At 42.2% G+C, this 20,229-nt stretch overlaps 1 protein-coding gene across 3 annotated transcripts in view; it reads right to left on the bottom strand.

The window, feature by feature from the left end:
* Positions 1-3,556: 3,556 nt before the first annotated feature.
* TMEM67 (transmembrane protein 67) overlaps positions 3,557-20,229 on the bottom strand; it is a 76,487-nt gene continuing 59,814 nt past the window's right edge. For 2 of the 3 annotated variants that reach the window (XM_077493034.1, XM_077493036.1), the window contains 6 exons: positions 18,287-18,403; positions 14,666-14,782; positions 14,475-14,579; positions 11,961-12,063; positions 10,015-10,157; positions 3,557-7,102 (listed from right to left, as the gene is read on the bottom strand). In XM_077493034.1, coding sequence (XP_077349160.1) covers positions 7,022-7,102; positions 10,015-10,157; positions 11,961-12,063; positions 14,475-14,579; positions 14,666-14,782; positions 18,287-18,403 — 666 coding nt within the window. In that variant the 3' untranslated portion in view covers positions 3,557-7,021. The remainder of the gene's footprint in view (positions 7,103-10,014; positions 10,158-11,960; positions 12,064-14,474; positions 14,580-14,665; positions 14,783-18,286; positions 18,404-20,229) is intronic. The other variant, XM_077493035.1, reaches the window with a different exon arrangement.

The raw sequence follows: 20,229 nt of genomic DNA, 5'->3' as shown, positions 1-20,229 counted from the left end.
GAGGTGGGGAAAAAGAAGTATTTAAGTTAAAGACAGGCTGGTCTGAATAGATCAAAAACTGCTGATCTACTGTGATTTTCACATACAACCATCTCTAGGGTTTACAGAGAATGTCAGAAAAAAGAGAAAATATCCAGTAAGCGGCAGTGGACGAAAATGCCTTATTCCTGTCAGAGGAGAATGTGCAGAGATGATAGAAAGGCAAAAGTATCTCAAATAACCACTCATTACAACCAAGGTATGCAGATTACCATCTCTGAATGCACAACATATCAAACCTTGAAGCAAATGGGCTACAGCAGAAGAAGACCACACCGGGTGCCACTCCTGTCAGCTAAGAAAACTTTTGGAAACTGAGCCTACAATTCACACAGGCTCACCCAAATTAGACAACAGAAGATTGGAAAAACCTTGCCTGGTCTGATGAGTCTCTATTTCATCTGCAATATTCAGATAGTAGGGTCAGAATTTGGCATAAACTACATGAAAGTATGGATCCACCCTGCCTTGTATCAACGGTTCAGACTGGTGGTGGTGTAATGGTGTGGTGGATATTTTCTTGGTACAATTTGGGCCCCTTAGTACCAATTGAGCATTGTTTAAACGCCATGGCCTACCTGAGTATTGTTGCTGACCATGTCCATCCCTTTATGACTGCAGTGTACCCATCTTCTGATGGCTCCTTCCAGCAGGATAATGCACAATGTCACAAAGCTCCAATCATCTCAAATTGGTTTCTTGAACATGACAATGAGTTCACTGTACTCTAATGTCCTCCACAGTCACCAGATCTCAATCCAATACAGAACCTTTGAGATGTGGTGGAACAGGAGATTTTCATCATGGATGTGCAGCTAACAAATCTGCAGCAAGTGCATGATGGCATCATGTCAAAATGGATCAAAAACTATGAGGAATGTTTCCAACACCTTGTTGAATCTATGATCAGCGACTTAAAGTGGCTTGTGATAGGGTGGCGGGAAATACATGCATACCTCCCAACTGTTCCTGATTTGGAGGGACTGTCCCTGATTTTGAGCAATGTCCCTCTGTTCCTCATTCCTCCTCATTTTGGTCTGATCTAAATAGATGTATATAAAATGCACTTTTTATCTATCTTAAAGTGTTTCCCAGTGATAAACCTTTCATCTGATTTCTAAATTGCTGCATTTGTAAGTTCCAAAAGCCAATATAAAGGAATAGTAATGGTAAAAAAAAAGCACTCCTGGGTTTTACCAATATTGTTTTTTTGTACAATTCTCCTTTAAGGGGGCGTGGCAAAGGGTGTGTCCAATACCTGCATACTTTTGCTGACAGGTGTCCCTCATTCCCATCTCAAAAAGTTGGGAGGTATGAATATGGCACTAACAGACACTATCTGGGAGGGTCATTAACTGACAGGGATGTTGCTAGGGGGACTAATACAGCGATCAGTGATAATACAACTGTACACTGATAATGTACTAATGACACTGGCTGGGAAGGAGTTAACATCTAGGACAATCAAGGGGTTAACTATGTGCCTAACAATATGCAATGTGCGTAATGTGTGCATAATGTGTGCTGCTTCTGTGCTGTGTGTGGCTGTTTCTTTTCTCCTTGTTTTGCAGGGAGAAGAAACAGCCACATTACCGTTCCCTGTACACAGAGTTCTGTGTTTTCATAAACAGAGTGCTGCGTGTGATTGGACACAGCCAATAAGCTGACTTCAGCCAGAATCATTGGCTGAAATCAATTGGCAAACTAATGCTGTGTCCAATCACAGCACAGGTTGGCAGGGGAGCGAATGCGTGCACACGCATGCCGCCAAACCTGGAAAAATCAGCTGATGTACAGGTACATTATCATGCCTGCACCTGCTGCCTACTTGCGGTATATTTACTGTGAGTGGTTGGCAAGTGGTTAATCATACAAACCCCAATCAAAACTAAAAATTGTACCTAGAGATGCATACAGAGAGATTGGCTCACCTACAGAGTAGGGCAGCTTATCGCCTTGCTGTATTGCAGCAGACTACTCCACGCTCTTTTTTCTGTAGTTTCAACATGCAATTAAAAATTTTCAATTGAAATAATTTATTTTTTCCAGAATTACCTCTTCTGTGATCCAGTAATGTCATCACCGAGTGTTTCTTCTGGTCTTTGCTCTGAGGTTAGTGGGAAAGGCCTGGTAGGCTCCGGTAAATGTCACAGTATTCCATCTCAGATCCTTTTCAAAAGCATATAAGAGAACACATCCCCGATATCTCTTTAAACATGTATGCTCCTCCCTGCTGACCACTGGGTGCTGAAGAGCTTAGCTGTGCAACCTGCTGATAGGTTACTTGATCCTGAACATCTAAAGGGATGCCTGGTATGTGTTCTTTCATATAATGCTTGGGAACAAAGTGACTGATAGAAGAGAAAGCTAATAGCTGAGAAACAGGTTAGCAGCAGTATAGATTATGGGGAGAAGGGCTTGATGAATGACCAAATTAATTTAGGTAGGAAATGAAGGCAGGATCAAGATAGCTTCTGCAACGTCAATGAGTTATATTGTGGAGATGCAAGTTTGCAGGAATTGAGGGTAATCCGTTTCAACACGAGAGGACTTGCTGCAAGTGTGGGAATAATGTAAGGCTGGAGTTCACCTTTAGATCAAAAAAACTATTTTTTTTCCATCCTTTATTGTATCTAATGCCCCGTACACATGACCTGTTTTCCCATCTGAATAAACTCTGAAGGTTTTTCTGACGGAATTCCGCTGAAACGGTCTTGCGTACACACAATCACACCAAAGTCCGATCGTCAAGAACACGGTGACGTACAACACGTACGACGGGACTAGAAAAAGGAAGTTCAATAGCCAGTAGCCAATAGCTTCCATCTCGTACTTGCTTCAGAGCATTCGTCGTTTTAGGTTCATCGGAACAGCATACAGTCGAGCGTTTTTACCGATAGGAATTGGTTCTGTCGGAAATATTTAGAGCATGTTCTATTTCTAGGTCCGTCAGAATTTTAGAAAAAAAAAGTCAGATGGGGCATACACACGATCGGAACATACGATGAAAAGCTTCCGTCTGACTTTTTCTGTCGGACATTCCGCTCGTGTGTACGCGGCATCAGTGTTGTCAATTGCCTGCAGCCTCTTTACAGTCACTTCGCGCCCACAAGTTCCCCAGCGATAGTTGCATAGCATTTCTCAGAAAGGGGCTCCCTATTGTGACAACAATGGATCATGCCTGCATTATATACAAAACTGTCACATCTAGTCTCCATCAGAAGCCAGCATGACGAAGCAACAATGCAAGAAAACTACTGAAGCTGACACTCTAAGAAAGTGTGAAAGAAATAAGCCAAATTACTTAACTACTGGAATCCTGTTTAAAAAATTGTTTTTCGTCACTGGTTTGAGCAAGTACCTAGGTAAGAAAAACACAGGCTACTATTTGCAGAGGCCCTGAAGACAGCAGGTTGGACATCCGGGCTTTTGACAGAACACTTGGATAGATATACAATAAAGTTTATTCCGTTTTTCTGTCTCTGTAACTTGGTCTAAATGAAGAAAAAGACAGGTATACTATTTTGTTTTTTTATTGGAAAACTTTTCAATAAAAAAATAAGTTAAAAAAAAACACAAAAACACATATTTAAAATACAAATATTTACAGTACTAAAACAAAATGACAAAAGGCTAAAGTAGCCCCTGCTAACTGATATTTTCTTGGGGAACGGAAAATAGGGAACAAAAGTGGATCTGAATCAGATCATAATAAATTTCAGGTTAAAGTGGTTCTAAAGCCTCAAGGTTTTTAACCTTACTGTATTCTACTTACCTGAACTCCATCACAATCTAGCGCTGTGCATGACAGCTGTGGCTCTCATAGCTTTGCCCCTACTCCCTGGGCAGATTGATAGCAGCGAAAGTCATTGTCTCCCGCTCCTGTCAAACACCCATGAGAATCAGCTTCCTATTGGGGGCACCAGAGAAGGAGGAAGAGCCAGGAGCACCAGCAGGGGACCCAAGAAGAAGAGGCTTGGGGCCACACTGTGCAATTCTATTGCATAGAGCAGGTAAGTATAGACATGTTTGTATTTAAAAAAAAATCCTTTACAATCACTTTAAAGCGGAGTTCCACTCAAAAGTGGAACTTCCGCTCATCTGATTCCTCCCCCCCCCCTCCAGTGCCACAATTGTCACCTTTCAGGGGGGAGGGGGGTGCAGATACCTGTATAATACAGATATCTGCACCTACTTCTGGGAATAGACTCCCACGGGAGTCACGTCCCTTAACCCCCCACACTGTCTCCTGGAAAACACACAGGTCCCAGGAGATAGTGGGGGCCATTTAGGACATGCAGCGCAAATCACACATGCGCAGTAGGGAATCGGGAAGTGAAGCCGTAACGCTTCACTTCCTGAGTCCCATACCGAGAATGGCAGCGGCAGCAGCTGCTGGAATCCAGGAAAGGTAAGTGTCCATTTATTAAAAGTCAGCAGCTTCAGTATTTGTAGCTGCTGGCTTTTAATATTTTATATTTAGGTGCACTCCCGCTTTAAGTGTTCCCAGGTTTCAGTACCATCTTTCCTCTTAAATACACTAAAGCCTCACCCATACATCAGAGCATAGGAAAGAGACTAAAACCTGATACACACAGGCTGAATATTGGCTAGTTTAACTGACTGACTGACTTTAACAGACTGAATGACATTTGGCCGTGTGTACACCAGCCTGTCTGACAGAAGGCATCATTCTGTCGAATGGCATGCTGGAAAACCAGCATTCGATCAGCGCTGGCATATCATAAAGATATGAACCACTTTTCCAAAGTAATTCTTCAAAAATCAGTTTTGTTGCGATACTGAAGTTTTATAATACTGAAAGGTAAAGTTTTTCTTGTGAAAAACAAACTCCAGAATAAGCCAAACAAAAATAAATCTATATTCATGGCAGAGTTATTTAGATCTTTGACAGCGATTGTAGCAATTCTGTGTAGATTTCTGAAATTAGGAAGGCTGGTAATTAAAATCTGGTGTGATCTGCTACACCAGGTATCCAGAACAATTTGATGTCTTTGCTCACCTTGCATTATAGAAACACTGTTATGCCACGTACACACGACCGGACTTTCTGTCAGAATAAACTCTGACGATCTTTCCGACTGAGTTTCTGACGGAGTCCTGTCCGAACGGACTTGCTTACACACGATCACACCAAAGTCCATTCGTTTCAAACATGATGATGTACAACGGGATTAGAAAAGGAAGTTCAATAGTCAGTAGCCAATAGTTGCCCTTGCGTCGTATTTGGTCCGTCGAACTAGCATACAGACGAACGGTTTTCCCGATAGGAATTGATTCCATCGGAAAGATTTAAAACATGTTCTATTTCTAGGTCCGTCAGACTTTTTAAAAAAAAAAAAAAAAAGTCTGCTGAAGTCCACACACGATCAGAATATCAGATGAAATGATTCCGTCTGACCTTTTCTACCGGAAAGTCCGGTCGTGTGTACGTGGCATTACTTTACACATTCATGGCAAAGTGACATTGGGGGTTATTTACTAAAGGCAAATCCACTTTGCACTGCAAGTGCACTTGGAAGTAAAGTCGCTGTAGATCTGAGGGAGACATGCAAGGAAAATAAAAAAACAGCATTTTAGCTTGCACATGATTGGATGATAAAATCAGCAGAGCTTCCACTCATCTCATATCTACCCCTTAGATTTAGAGCGATTGCACTTCCATGTGCACTTTCAGGTGCATTTGCAGTGCACTTGAAGTGCAAAGTGGATTTGCCTTTCGTAAATAACCCCCATTGTCTCTGGATTGATCATCCACACAGCAAGGCATACCCAATGCTCCATACTCCTTTGTCGGATCCCAACTACATAATTCTGTCCTGGTTAAGGCTTTAGTGTCAGAACTTAGTTAAGTGGACGGTGCCAGTGCACCCCCACGTAACAAGTGTTGAGGCCTTGCGACTTACTTCTCAGACTCTAAAACTGTCACATTGGGGAGGCCATTTTATTTTCTCCGGAAGTCTACTTGGGATATAACAATGGAGTAGGTATGCAGCAATGATCAAATCATTAGGTGGGCTATCAGGAAACACTGTCACTGCCTTGAATGAGCAAAGCAGAAGGGTGTCTGTGTGGACATTGTGCTATGATGTGTCTGTGTCCCCCTCCAACACTAACACACTGAGGAAAGATAGATATACCAAAGTAAGACATCGCTCAAACCAACCCGGTGCTTTAAGCATGTTTTTAACAATGTGTTGCTCTGGCCATGCCACTGATGCATTTTGCCCTACCCACTGGGGCTTAGTCACAAAGGCGAAACAAAAGGCCGGTGGATGGGGTGAAACGGATAAGAGGGCATTGTTACATACATTCCTAGAACACCGGCTTGGTTTGAGTGACATCTTACTTGTATCTACACTTCAGGATCAGTGAACAGATGCCTGCTCCCATACTCTGAACACGGGCAGAGAAACATATCAACCAGCTTTGGGCAGCACTACAAGCTTTATGTGACCACACTAAGTAAAGGGTTACATATCTCTTTAGAGGCAAAGGCGGTCCTATAAAGGTAATTTTTTATATAGAAAAGATTGTTTCTCTGAAAAGAGCACTGTGGTTATTTTCTGTAGAAGGTTACATGTAAACACTATTTAGCCCTGGGTCACACTGATGCGATGCTAGAAACGCAACAAATTCTGTGTGTTTCCCGCACCGCATTGCAAGCGCATGGTGTCCATGCGATCTGCTGCAGGTGTCAATGTTGATTAACGACACCTCCAAACAGCTTGCAAAACGCAGTGTGATTGTCAGAAAACACTCATGCAATGTGCGTCAGTTGCAGAAAAAAGGGTCCTGCACCATTTTGGTGCGGAGGCAATGCGGTGTCTGCAACACAAGTGTGAAACCAGGCTGGACAAAACACTGAACAAACAAATTAAAATGATAGAAAAATATATCTCCTACAATACAAAACATAACATTTACAAAACACATCACCAGATGGTACACAACTGCATTCTCATATCAGAAATCTTTCATCTATTAGAGTTTTGGACGCCAGGTTCTTCTGCCCTGCAACTCCACGAATGTGCCGAAAACACTAAAAAACACAAAATTCTCATAGTCAAAAGGAAAGCAAAGTAATTTCAAATAATAGTTCTATAAATCTATAAATATAACCTGTGAGGATATGTGTTCCCGTTTTTTAATTTAGGAGGATGGCTAACTCTGCAATTAACACTCCTAAATCAGGCACTCCAGATAATGTGTTTCCTGTTCCCAGGCAGGGAGTCAGGAGTCATAATCCTGTATTTGTGGCCACGACATGCTTGAGTATGAGAGGCACAAAGACAGAAGACCTACACTATATGGTCAAACGTTTGTGGAAACCTGACTATCAAAGCTACCTAAGTGGTAGACATGGTTCCGGACAACCCCCTGTTCGATTCGCAGAAGAACTCCCGAATAGTGGAAATTTTCTAACCCAAATGGTGAACTCCATTGAAGTCTATGGGTGCCAAACAGGAAAATCAAAAGTGCCCATTTTGAAGGCTTATATGCAAATAATTGGCAATTAAAGGGGCATGGGAGTCTGGGTAATGCACTGGGGGACATGTATCAATGCCATTTTTTTTTAAAAACAATCGTTTTTTCAGGAGCACTGATTTTAAAAATGCTCAAAATGCACCAATAAAAATAAAAGATTTCTTTAAATATAGTGCCTGGGGGGCCCCCTTAGTCTGCCTGTAATGTAGCGCATATGTAGCATACATAGAACATGCTGCAGCAAAACTGACATTTCTAAAGAAAAACAAAACGAGTCAAATCCCATTTAAAATTACTCACGACTACAATTGCCATCACCTGGCTATTGAGAAAATGCAGAAAAAAACAGCGTGGGCTCCCCCCCCCCCCAGTCCATACAAGGCCCTTCGGTTCTGGTATAGATTTTAAATGGAACCCCGTAACAAAATAAAAAAATGTCAAAAACGCTGTGTGGGTCTGCCCCAAAATTCATACCTTATCTAGACATGCAGCCTGGCAGGTCATGAAAGGGGGAGGGGATGAGCGAACACTTCTCCTTCCTGAACCATACCATACCCTCAAAATGGGGGGGTAGGTGCCCCCCACCCCAAAGCACCTTGTTCCCATGTGGTTGTGGGTGTCTGTGGGCAGGGGCTTATCGGAATCTGGAAGTCCCCTTAACAGATCTCCAGATCCCACCCCCCCATGTGAATGGTTGGTGGTATGAGGCCCTTGTCCCAATCAACATAGGGACAAGGTGCTTTTGGGTGCAGGGGGCAGACCCCCCATCCCAAAGCACCCACCCCCCATGTTGAGGGCATTTGGCCTGGTATAGTTCAGGAACAGGGGGCGCTCGCTCATCTCCCCCCTTTCCTAACTTGCCAGGCTGCATGCTCAGGTAAGGGACTGGTATGGATTTTTGGGGGGCCCAAAGTCGTTTTTTTTAATACCTGACCCAAAGGGCCTGGTATGGACTGGGGGGGGGGGTACACGCTGTTTTCTTTTTTTTTAACCGGTGTCTTGTCAAATAGGGTCCTCCATCAGATGCTGTCCTCTGCGTACTGCGCATGCGCAGTACACAGGAGCACAGATTCCGAAAATTGCAGAGGACGAACGGCGCCTGCGCCGTGAGTCCAGGTTCTATCCCCACTATCCAAGTGGACATAGAGTTAGAATAAAAAAGAGCCAAGCGCAGCGAGGCCGAGCCCGAAGCGTGGCGAGCGAAGCTCGCCCGCGAGGGGCCCTCTAAAATTCTAAACCCTATGTCCGCTTGGATAGTGGGGCTACCTCCTCCACTCACGGCGCAGGCGCCGTTCAGCTTCGGAGATTTTCCGAAGCTTCGTCTGCTCCGTACTGCGCATGCGCAGTACGGAACGGACACATATCGATGGCAGGACTCTATTAGGCAGAACACCGGCACTTCTTATCAGCTGTCAGGGGGTAAACCCATTGAGAGCTGACGACTCATTGGTTATTAAGGACGCCGCGGCCAGCTTCCCGGCCCTGATTCTTAACAACCAACTTACACTGCACTCTGATTGGGCAAAGTTTTGCCCAATCAGCGAGCAGAATGCGCTGTGCAGCACTCAGTGCATTGCAGGGTGTTCGGCGGGGCGAACACACTGCAAATTTGTGCGTTCGGCAAACACCCAAACAGGCCCCGCTGGGGCCAAACCATTCGCCCAACACTAATAAGTAGTCAAAAATATTTTGACACTCCTACAAAATTACAAGGTTCAGGTGTTCCCAATGAGGGTACTGTTAAAGTTACAATGTGTAATGACATTTTAGACAATGTCAACCTTGTAGCAATGGTTTGAAGAAGGCCTTTTCTGTTCCTGCTCTTCTGTGCCCCTGTGCACAAAGCCAGCTCTATGAAGACATGGCAGTTGGTTTACTAAAACTAGAGAGTGCAAAATTTGGTACAGCTGTGCATGGTAGCCAAGCAGTTTCTAACTTCAGCTTGTTCAATTAGGCTTTCACAAAAAATTTGGAAGCTGAGGAAGGTTTATGTGCAGAGCTGCACCAGATTTTGTACTCTCCAGTTTTAGTAAATCAGTCCCATGGCTTGATGAGTTTGTTCTAAGGGAACTCAAGTGGCCTGCACACAGCCCTGACTCCAATTCTACCAAACACCTTTGGGATGAATTGGAAGGTTGGTTGTGAGCCAGGTCTTCTGGTCCATCATTTTGTGGCTGGATCCCACATATGCACTGCAAAAGGTAATGTCAGTCATCCACAAACTTTTGGCCATATGATGAATGGTTTGTAAATTCTTCAACATGACATGTTTTTTCTGAAATTTCATTTGGGTTATGTTCTGCGGTCAATTTAGAGACAAGACGTGCTTACAAGCCTATTTCTGTTCATGCAAATACACAGATATACAGAACATAGGTTGTACAGTCTGACAATAACAGGCTGTGCTTACTCTATCTGGGAAAATACAAAAAAATAAACTGAGTACCAACACACAGAATGACTTACCTCTTGCTGCAGGTAAGTGATGACTGCAGCCAGAACAAAGTTTTGTGACATTATATCAACAATGCAGAAAAACAAAGTATCAAAGATGAGCAGCGTTGATTCATGACCATAGAAGAGAACATCACTGAAGGAATGATTTTCATCTGTAGGGACAGGAGACAAATTCTTCTTCAATTACAGAAAGGAATATATATATATATATATATATATATATATATATATATATATATATATATATATACTTTTTGCTACAAAATATATCCCCCAAAAAAATTATACATATATATAAAAAAAATTCCTCAGTTTAGGCCGATACGTATTCTTCTACATATTTTTGGTAAAAAAATAAAAAATAAAATAAAATCGCAATAAGCGTTTATTGATAGGTTTGCGCAAAAGTTATAGCGTCTACAAAATAGGGGACAGATTTATGGCATTTTTATTAATAATTTTTTTTTTTACTAGTAATGGTGGCGATCAGCAATTTTTATCGTGACTGTGACATTATGGCGGACAGATAGGACACTTTTGGTGCTAGTTTGGGACCATTCACATTTATACAGCGATCAGTGCATTGATTACTGTGTAAATGTAACTGGCAGTGAAGGGGTTAACCACTAGGTGGCGCTGTAGGGGTTAAGTGATTCTAACTGTGTGGGGAAGGGGCTGTGTGTGACATGACACTGATCTCCGCTTCCGATTAGAGGGAGCCGTGATTAGTGTCAGTGTCACTAGGCAGAACAGGGAAATGCTGATGTAAACAAGCTTGTTCCTCCTCTCCATGAGATGATCTCTCGAGTCCGCGGGACCCGCGATCACACCCATAAAGCTCGCGGCGGGCACACCACACGCCCGCAATCCGCTTCGTAAAGGGCAATGTACAGGTACATTAATATGCTTGTACGTGCTCTTCTGCCGACGTATATCGGCATGAGCCGGTCAGCAAGTGGTTAAACCTCATTTGCCATGTAGTTGCCCACCCCATTAATTTGTTCAGATCTTCTTGCAAGGTTTCTACATCCTGCAGAGAAGTTATTGCCTGCTTAGCTTAGTATCATCAAATACAGAGATTGAACTGTTTACCCCATCCTCCAGGTCGTTTATGAACAAATGAATACAACACTGAGACAGGTTTATGCGGCGTAAGAGGAAATCCTCTAAATTCCATCTGTATTTAAAATGGCTCAATTACTTGTTTGACTGCAAAAAAGTAAAGGTAGGGAAAACAAAATTTGCAATATTAAAGTATAATATTTGTTTTATTTAAAAAATATGGCCTGTGTGTTCCATATACCCCCTCCTTATTAGAGCCCAGAGAGAACACTTAGCTTTCTGGGTCCATAGAAATTGAGTTTATATGTTTGGAATACAATGGCTGAAGACATCCTGATTCAAAGTCCAGTTAGGGAAGGGAGCAGACTGATGGCATCCACTGAGACCGGTGTTTTGTATTATAGTGGACTTTCCGGCTGAACCAAACCAGCAACATACTCAAAAGACCCAGGATTCAATCTTTCTTGGAACACATAGTTGGGAAAAGGGATCCCGACTAGTGTCCAGTGTCACAAGGGAAAGGATTGGCTGCAATTTCTGACAGCAGTGTTTGAGTATGACAGTAGGAAATGCAATCAAGCACAGCTCATACATCGCATGGACTCTCACCCAGTACAAATCAAGTCCTCTGGGGGGCGAGAGGTACAGATGTTAATACGTTTTATCGTTAAATGAAGAAAGTGATTCTCAATACTCTGTATCATTGCAGGTGAATAATACTTCTACATAGCTGTAACAGGAGGGAGGGTGAATACCCCTATGGGGTAAAGGAGAAAAGCATCACCCTTACTATTTTGCTGTGCTATTCTTGTGTTATGAATTGTAGAAAACTTGGACAAAACTGTTTCCTAAGGGATGTTGAATAAGATTTGTGTAAATGAAAGATACAATACCATTATAGAAGATACTTCTGTCCATTGGCTCCATGAACTCCATGCTAAGCACTCGCTCCAGAAGCAGTTTGTCTTTCACAAAGTAATCCATGTCTTTAAAGGCCTACAACAAGAGCAATAAAAATACTTCTACAGGTTCCATCATGACATGCACAGGAGGGTAACTACAATATGGATAAGGGTGAGACAGCGACTTCTAAACTGATTTGTTTAGAGGGCAAAATAATTACTATCCCCTCCTTTTTATTTATTAGCTTAACAGCAAAAGGTAAAGATTTGTTTTTTTATACCATTAACGGTTATTTGTGTCATGGAACCAAAATTCCAGGGTAAAGCTCCTTTGGGCTTTGGTGATCCTGTGTGATCACAAAGACTACCCCTGAGCAACTATATTATACAAAAGCAGTTCTGCCCCTGCAGGCTGGATGGTTTCAGCTGCCTTGCCAAGTGTGTTTTCCTATCATAGGTGGCCCTAGTTAGTACTGGGACAGGGTCGTCCAGTGCCCAGGGCAAGGATCCAGAAATGTGTCCCCCTCTCCCACTGTTAATACATGCTGTAGAATGGAATTTACCACCCTGAATCTATTCTTTGCCCCCTTGCTTCACCTCCTGCGCACCCCTAGTCCCAGCTCTGGCCCTAGTTTTAGCACTCTTTCTAGCTCCATAGAGCAGTGGTTCTCAATCTCAGTCCTCTAAAAGACATGCTGGTAAGTTAATCAGATCCTGTCTAAACTGGCCCTAGTATGTATGAATGTGAGTTAGGGACCTTAGGTTGTAAGCCCCTTGAGGGCAGGGACTAATGTGAATGTACACTTTATATGTAAAGCCCTTCGTAAATTGATGCAATATATGACTGAAATATATAAGTACCTGAAATAAATAAAAATAAAATAAAATAAGTACCCACAACAGGCCACGTTTTGGGAATTTCTCTTACAATTATACCAAGCCATTGACTCTGACTTAAAGCACCCATGTAAGATAAAGGAAAACCTGCAAACATGGCCTGTTCGGGGTACTTGAGGACTGAGGTTGAGAACCTCTGCCATAGAAGACTGACAGCAGAAAGACCAAGTGGCCAATTGAGTTTGCTTTTTTAGCCTTTTGTCTTAGGATAGACATGTTATAAGCATTTTAAAAACCACTTACTGTTTAATTACCTGGAATTCTGTTCTAAGAATTCACTACTCTTTCAGTGATAGAATACTTGAAAATGTTACCCTTGAACTAGTCTTCTACAAGTCTTAAGCCATGCCCCCTTGTACTTCAACTCAGATTCATTATGGAAACTTGAGTTTGATGAATGTTTTCTGTTTAATTTGCCCTTGGGTACCAAAACCCTGCTATTCTGCTTTTCCTGACTGTGGCCATTCTCTGTCTTGGTGTTTTGGTAGCTTGTGCTAGATACAGTATATCCAGTTGGGAGAACCCGGTGATCGTGACCTGAATAACCAAGGGCATACTTTTTTTCAGGGATCTTTGGTGTCCACTAGATACTGCAGTTTTTGCACTTCAAGACTTTCATGTGATAGGTGATGAATTCTGGGTGAAATATAAGGGAGTTCTGGGTTAAAGAAATAACTTGTTTTGTTACTAATCGATAAGCCATAGAACACAGAACTGCAATTTCTAAAATGATCGATAGCATTGTTTTTATTTGAGTTTCATTTAAAGTGTGCACCAGAACAATGTGACCTTTGGTTACACCTCTGTGTGCACACAGCATACATTTAAAGTGGAAGTAAACTAACTTCCAACATTAAATTTTACCTAAAGGTAAGCCTATAATAAGGCTTGCCTATAGGTGCTGTAAAATTCTCCTAAACGTGCACCATTTAGGCGATATTTAGTCTACATGCAGAGACCTCACTGGCGCATGCGCTCTGAAGGAACGTGTGCTGTTCCTTTAGAGCCCTGTGCGTGAACCGTATCAAGGACAGTCTCTAGGATCCTTAAGGCCAGTACACACTGTGACCTGGGTACTGTAATGCTTTGGTGTAGTACCAGCCAGTGTTTATACTGGATGCCTCTAAGTCAGATCCTCTGTAGACCTCGTGCACTGCTTCAGGGACTCTGAATGTGGGTCCCCGAGCTCTAGCTGGAGCTGAAACACAGATGAATTTCTTTTATTCTGCAGCTTACAACCTAGAGCGCCTGATCCCTCAGGCTGGGTCTTCTCCCATAGGAACAAGGACCCTGCTGTTCCAGGCCCCACACAATTTATGCACACCTCCCCTGCTGGCCACTCTTCCTGCCAGGGATTGGCTGAGGCTGCATGAATATGCAGGTCAGGGTCTGCCTTCTCCACCCACTAAATTCTGGAACCTACCAGAATCCAGGGGAAAGCAACTGAGCACTGCTCCTCTGCTGCAGGGGAGCCAAAAACTACATTTGCATCAACTATAGCAACCTAGCTAGGAGGGTGCTACACATATAACTGCACTGACATGCATAATGAGCACATGCACATAAAGCTGGAAAATTGGGTTAAACAATAATCAACAGGATACATACATGGTCAATGAAGGCACTGAGGAATTTATTCATGGTGTGATAAGCCTTTGTGCTCTGTTCAGATGCAGTTGGTGAGTTCTGTAGAAAGCGCGAAGGTCCATGATTCTAAAAAATAAAGCAAAGAATCTTTCAGGCTCCGTGTACACCGCAGTGAGACATTTGCAAAACCCGATTCCTTGGATCATTTCTACCTTCATTAAGTTGCTGTGTATCCGGTCAAACTGGGTTCGGACCTTGCCAGAAATAGAGATCTGAAAAGTCTGTATATCCGAGTTTGGTTGAAGCCCTCTCTGACTACACATGTTCTCCTGAAAATAAGGAAGCAAGACTGAAATGTATTGCGTTTATATCAATACATACAGGAAGCTTAGGAAACAAAGAAATCCTTATGATTACAAAGCTACCGTTCTTCAGATTGTCTACTAGAAAAGACAACTACTCTCAATGTTTTACTTTAATCTGTTCCTTAAGGAGAAGCTGTCAATATGTAGAACTGAATTCCTGAATCATTTTTATGTAATGTTGCTTACAACAAAAGGCAGATTTACATCTGAACACATCTGAAGCACTTTATTATTCATGGGTCACGTGAGTGCCCAGCGGCGCTGTAAATAAGGTATTTTCCACAATAAAGGTACACAAAGGGACACATTGCACATTATATAAGCTTTTTACAAACCGGATTACGTTTTTACAAAGACTGGACCTAGGGCTTATTTTCGCGGAAACAGGGTATGATCACCAGTACAAAAGAGTTGTTAATCTCCCCAGGGAGGTACACCAGAACTTAGAAGGGGGTATAACCCTTCCCCACTCCATCTAGAACTAAAAAAAAAAAAAAAAAAAAATAAAGTTTTTTATTTGTCCTTTGAGTACTGTGACCATATACTTATTTTCTTATGTTGGATGTCATGCTCTTGGAATGTTTCTGTGACTATGTACTTGGATCTCTGCTGGCACTGGATATGATTTGTATACTGCTTGTATTGCACCTTTTTACGCAATAAACAGTTTAATTGTTTAATAAAAAAAAAAGGTTTTACCTCTTCATACATTTTAAAGCTAAGTTTTTAAATTAGAACTATTGGAAAAACATTTTTCACATTCGATAGAGTAAGGTGGGAGGGGGGTTATAACCCCTTTAAGGTTTGTTTTTACCATCTTTTTCCCTTTGGGGAGATTTCTCTTCACTTCCTGTCTCATAGCCAAACAGGAAGTGAGAGGAAATTTCTGCAAATTAAGGGAATCTCTTGGGGACCCCCAGGTCACAAGAATTAGTGTTCCCTTTGGACTAATGTCCCCTTTATTACTTTTCTGGGGACAACCCAAAATTTAGGATTTAACTTTTAATGATAACGGTAAACAGGACAAATACGATGGTGAATCTCCTTAATGGGGGCACACACAGCAATAAAAATGGACAGATGACAAATTCATCTCCTCTCTCTCAAAATGGAGAAAAAGTTTTGCCTTTAGTTATACTTTAACCACTTGTTTACTGGGCACTTAACCCCCCCCCCCCCCCGCCCAGACCAATTTTCAGCTTTCAGCGTTGACGCACTTTCAATGACAATTGCGCGGTCATACAACACTGTACCCAAATGACATTTTTATCATTTTTTTCACACAAATATAGCTTTCTTTTGGTGGTATTTAATCACAGCTGGGTTTTTTTTATTTTTTGCTAACCAACAAAAAAAAAAAATTTAAATTTTGAAAAAAAGAAAAATCATGTTTCATAGTTTGTTAGTAAATTTTGCAAACAGGCCATTTTTCTCCTTCATTGATATGCACTGATGAGGCGGCACTGATAGGCGGCACTGATAGTCACATATAAGTCGGCACTGATGGGGACAGATAAGGCAGCACTGATGGGCACAGATAAGGCAGCACTGATGGGCACAGATAAGGCAGCACTGATGGGCACAGATAAGGCAGCACTGATGGGCACTGGTAGGTGACACTGATGGGCACTGATAGGTGGCACTGATGTGCAGCACTGTTGATGAGGTACTGTGGGCACTGATGGGTGGCGCTGGTGGGAACTTGTAGGCGGCACTGTTAGGTGGCCCAGGTGGGCACTGAGGAGCTGGCGGCAGCTCTCTATGATTGGGACTGATGTCCCTCTCACGGCCGTCAGTGATCGCCTTTTTTTTTTCTCCTCACGCTGTCAGCACGAGGAGAAAAAATAGCTGATTACTGACTCTGTTTACATCACATGATCAGCTGTCATTGGCTGACAGCTGATCACATGGTAAGAGGTCGGGATCGACCCCTTACTCCGATCTGTGATCCAGAAAATCTCAAATCCACGGGGGCGCGCGCAGGCCGCTTGGCACGGGAGGACGTCAATAGACGTACTCCGAGCAAAGCAGGTCTGCGCTGTAGCCGTCATTCGGCTATAGCGTGGATCTGAAGTAGTTAAGTTAACATTTTACTTTTACATGTATAATGTTCAATACACAGTACTCTATATACTGTATTATATATAAAAGTTTCCGTTGCTGGACAATCCAATCTTCTGGTCACAATAATATAAAGAAATATTATTGTGGATTAAAGGATAGTTTGATTGAATTACATATTTAAAAATCTATCAATTAAAAGAGAAGTATGGGAATCCTTTTTTTTAAATCATACTTACCTTGGATGCAGCATCTGTCCCCCGCCAGCTCTAACACAGAGCTTGAACAGAGAACTGGTGACTGTCAGTCACCAGCTCTCTGCTCTGCCCCCCCTGTGCTCACTGGAGCCCTGGACTGTGGAAGGGTCAGGGGCAGTCGGCTCAGGCTCTCAGCAGCTTGCCGAGAGGCTGAGCAGTGTGGCGGTCCAGGCATGTGGGTGGATCCCGATCATATGGTCGTGATCTAGCCTGGACCGACTCTGTGATGTCACGGGAGTGCAGAAAAAACTGCACTCCTGTGATCCATAGAAGAAGAACAGCCAAATGAGCTCCTTTAAATATTCATAATATATTTACAATCAAAGTTAAAAAAGGACTGTCACCTTGTTACAAATCAAGGCCAACTCCACCCAAAAATGGTACCTGTATGATGAATTGCACATTATTTTTCTCTTTTTCAGAGACTGCATTGGGGAGATTTTCCTGCAGTAGATTAAGGATCCATGCACACGAGGAGCAGAAAAAAAATGGCAGAGCCTCTAGCAGAAAAAGTGGCATAAAAGCTCGTATTGCACAAGAGTTTAGGAGAGTCTATCTGCATTTGCTTTTAAAAGCGTTTTTTCCAAAACATTTCCTTCTCATTTTTCACTATAATCAAAATACACCTGCAATGTGTGCTCTCCTGAGCGTTTAGTGTATTTTCTGCATGAAAATGCACTTGTGATGTTTTATTTTCTGCCTCTAAACTCTCCTCTTGAAAGATGCCTCTAAACATCCTAATGTGCATGGACACATAGGATAACATTGAGCTGCTTCTAAAAGCGAGAGAAAAAAAAAAAAACAACTGTAGAAGCAACATTTTTTCTAAGTCCAGTATGCATGGACCCTATAACTGTGGGAGGGGACTGAAATAGATACTAAAAAAGTCACTCTTGAGCATCTAGTATACCCAATTATCTATTTATTCTACATTAGGGAGAATCTGTTGCAGAAGGCGATACCATCATTTAGGTTTCTAATGGGTATGGAAGTTACCCATAAATGGGAAATCAGGTCAGTATACATAATTTCTGGAGGACTTGATATACAATTTATATCAAAAAAGGAGCTCAGTTTTGGCTAGATGTGTTGTTCAGCACTTTGAAATAACAATTGTATAGCTCAACAGAATGTGTCATCATTCACTCACTGCTTCCCTCTTTAAATTCAAGTTCATCTCCTCCATGTTGGTGTCAGAATGTCCATGGACTGAGCGGCCATGAATATAGTAACCATAGCGTTTGTGGGACAAAATAAACACTGAAATCTGCAATTAGAAACAAAAGTTAAGAAACAAAAGTTGATATGTAAGGCTCTGTTCACACAGGGGCGGCACGACTTGCAGCGCCGCGACCTGCACGCGATCAGCGGCGACTTGCAAAACGACTTCTGTATAGAAGTCAATGCAAGTCGCCTGAAGTCGCCCCAAAGTAGTACAGGAACCTTTTTTCTAAGTCGGAGCGACTTGAGTCGCTCCTATTAGAACGGTTCCATAGTACAGAATGGAGCACGACTTGTCAGGCGGCGAAGTCGCCTGGACAAGTCGCCCCTGTGTGAACCGAGCCTAATAGAAGTGAACTGTATTGGAGCATTTTCCAGACAATTTGTTGCAATTAGAACTCTAGCCAAAAACAATTAAATAAAAGGAATTGCTCATTGAAAGCTAAAACAAAAACAGCTTTTGCTCGAAAATTCACATTCAATCCAGAGATTTACCACACAGTACTTTTTTCTGCTACTACATTTCCTCAAGCCACTTGCTCTGAGCCTAGGTGATCCTGGACCTGTCCCAGTCTGTGACTGTCCAGTGAAAGAAGAAGTAGCACAAATGATGAGCTTATCTCTCTATCACTCTGTTTTCTCCTCAGTATGCTTCCTATCAGCACATGAACTGATTGAGGACCTTAGACTGTAAGCTTCTTTTAGGGCAGGGACAGAGGTGAATATAACATGTAAAGTGCTGCACATACTGTCTGTGCTATATAAATGCCTGTAATAGATAAAATGGCTTCTTAGCCCTTGTACACACGGTCCGACATTCCGACGGAAAATGACCGATCGGACCGCGTTGTCGGATAATCCGACCGTGTGTGGGCTTTATCTGACTTTTTCCGTCGGAGTGTCCGACCAACAAAGTTTGAGAGCTGGATATAAAATTTTTCCGACAACATGATCCGATCGGACTTCGTCCGATCGTTTGTAGAGAATTCCGATCGAACAAAGTGCCACACATGCTCAGATCAAACTCCTAGACCAAAGCTATTGGCTACTAGCTTGAACGTAGTCCTGTCGTAACTAAAAAAAACGTCATCACGTTACGAACGATCAGATTTTCCGACACCTTTGTCTGACCGTGTGTATGCAACACCAGTTTCAGACAAAATCTGTTGGAAAAAATCAGATGGATTTTGTTGTTGGAATGTCCGACCATGTGTACAAGGGCTTTTACAACCTTTTCCTCTCAGACTCCAGCCCTGTACAAGGACTGAAAGAGACTGATACCAGACCAAAGGTGGGTACTTACATTGCCTGCATTAAAAAAATCCATTTAATAATGTATTAATGATTACAGAGTTGCATTAATTGTAACTTTTACATATGTCTGGGGTTAATCCTCAATATGGTTTCTTCTACAATACTATTTTTTAAAACAAACGAAATAACGTTTATAAATTTTTTTCATCCAGATATACAAGCAAATATTTAAAACAATCTCTTTATATAGAAAATATTGCTCCACATCCATTGATCACTGGTGTCATGTTTTTAAATTTTCCCCCCACACACACCCTTTCCAATCAGCATTCACAAACCGCTGCTTGCTAACAGAGCAATTCTAAACAGGATCAGTAACACAAATTTACAAAATGTTAAATTGCAGCTTGATTCATAAATTCCTCCCTCTGCTGCCCTAAAGTAGCACTGTGACCATATAAAACCTACAGGCACAATGAAATATTTTGGAACTGAATATTTTTTTCAACCATGGTATGGCAAAAAAATTAATTCACATAGCCTGAATAGGCATATTTATTGCACGCAGACACCCCAGCCACGGTCTCATCCAAGTGATCTGCTGAAAGGATATAAACT

The sequence above is a fragment of the Lithobates pipiens genome, unplaced genomic scaffold, assembly GCF_037356315.1.
Source record: "Lithobates pipiens isolate NorthernLeopardFrog02 unplaced genomic scaffold, aLitPip1_a1.2 Scaffold_19, whole genome shotgun sequence".
Lineage (NCBI taxonomy): Eukaryota > Metazoa > Chordata > Amphibia > Anura > Ranidae > Lithobates > Lithobates pipiens.
Note: the sequence above shows the minus strand (reverse complement) of the source record. Positions and strands in the feature narration are given on the sequence as shown.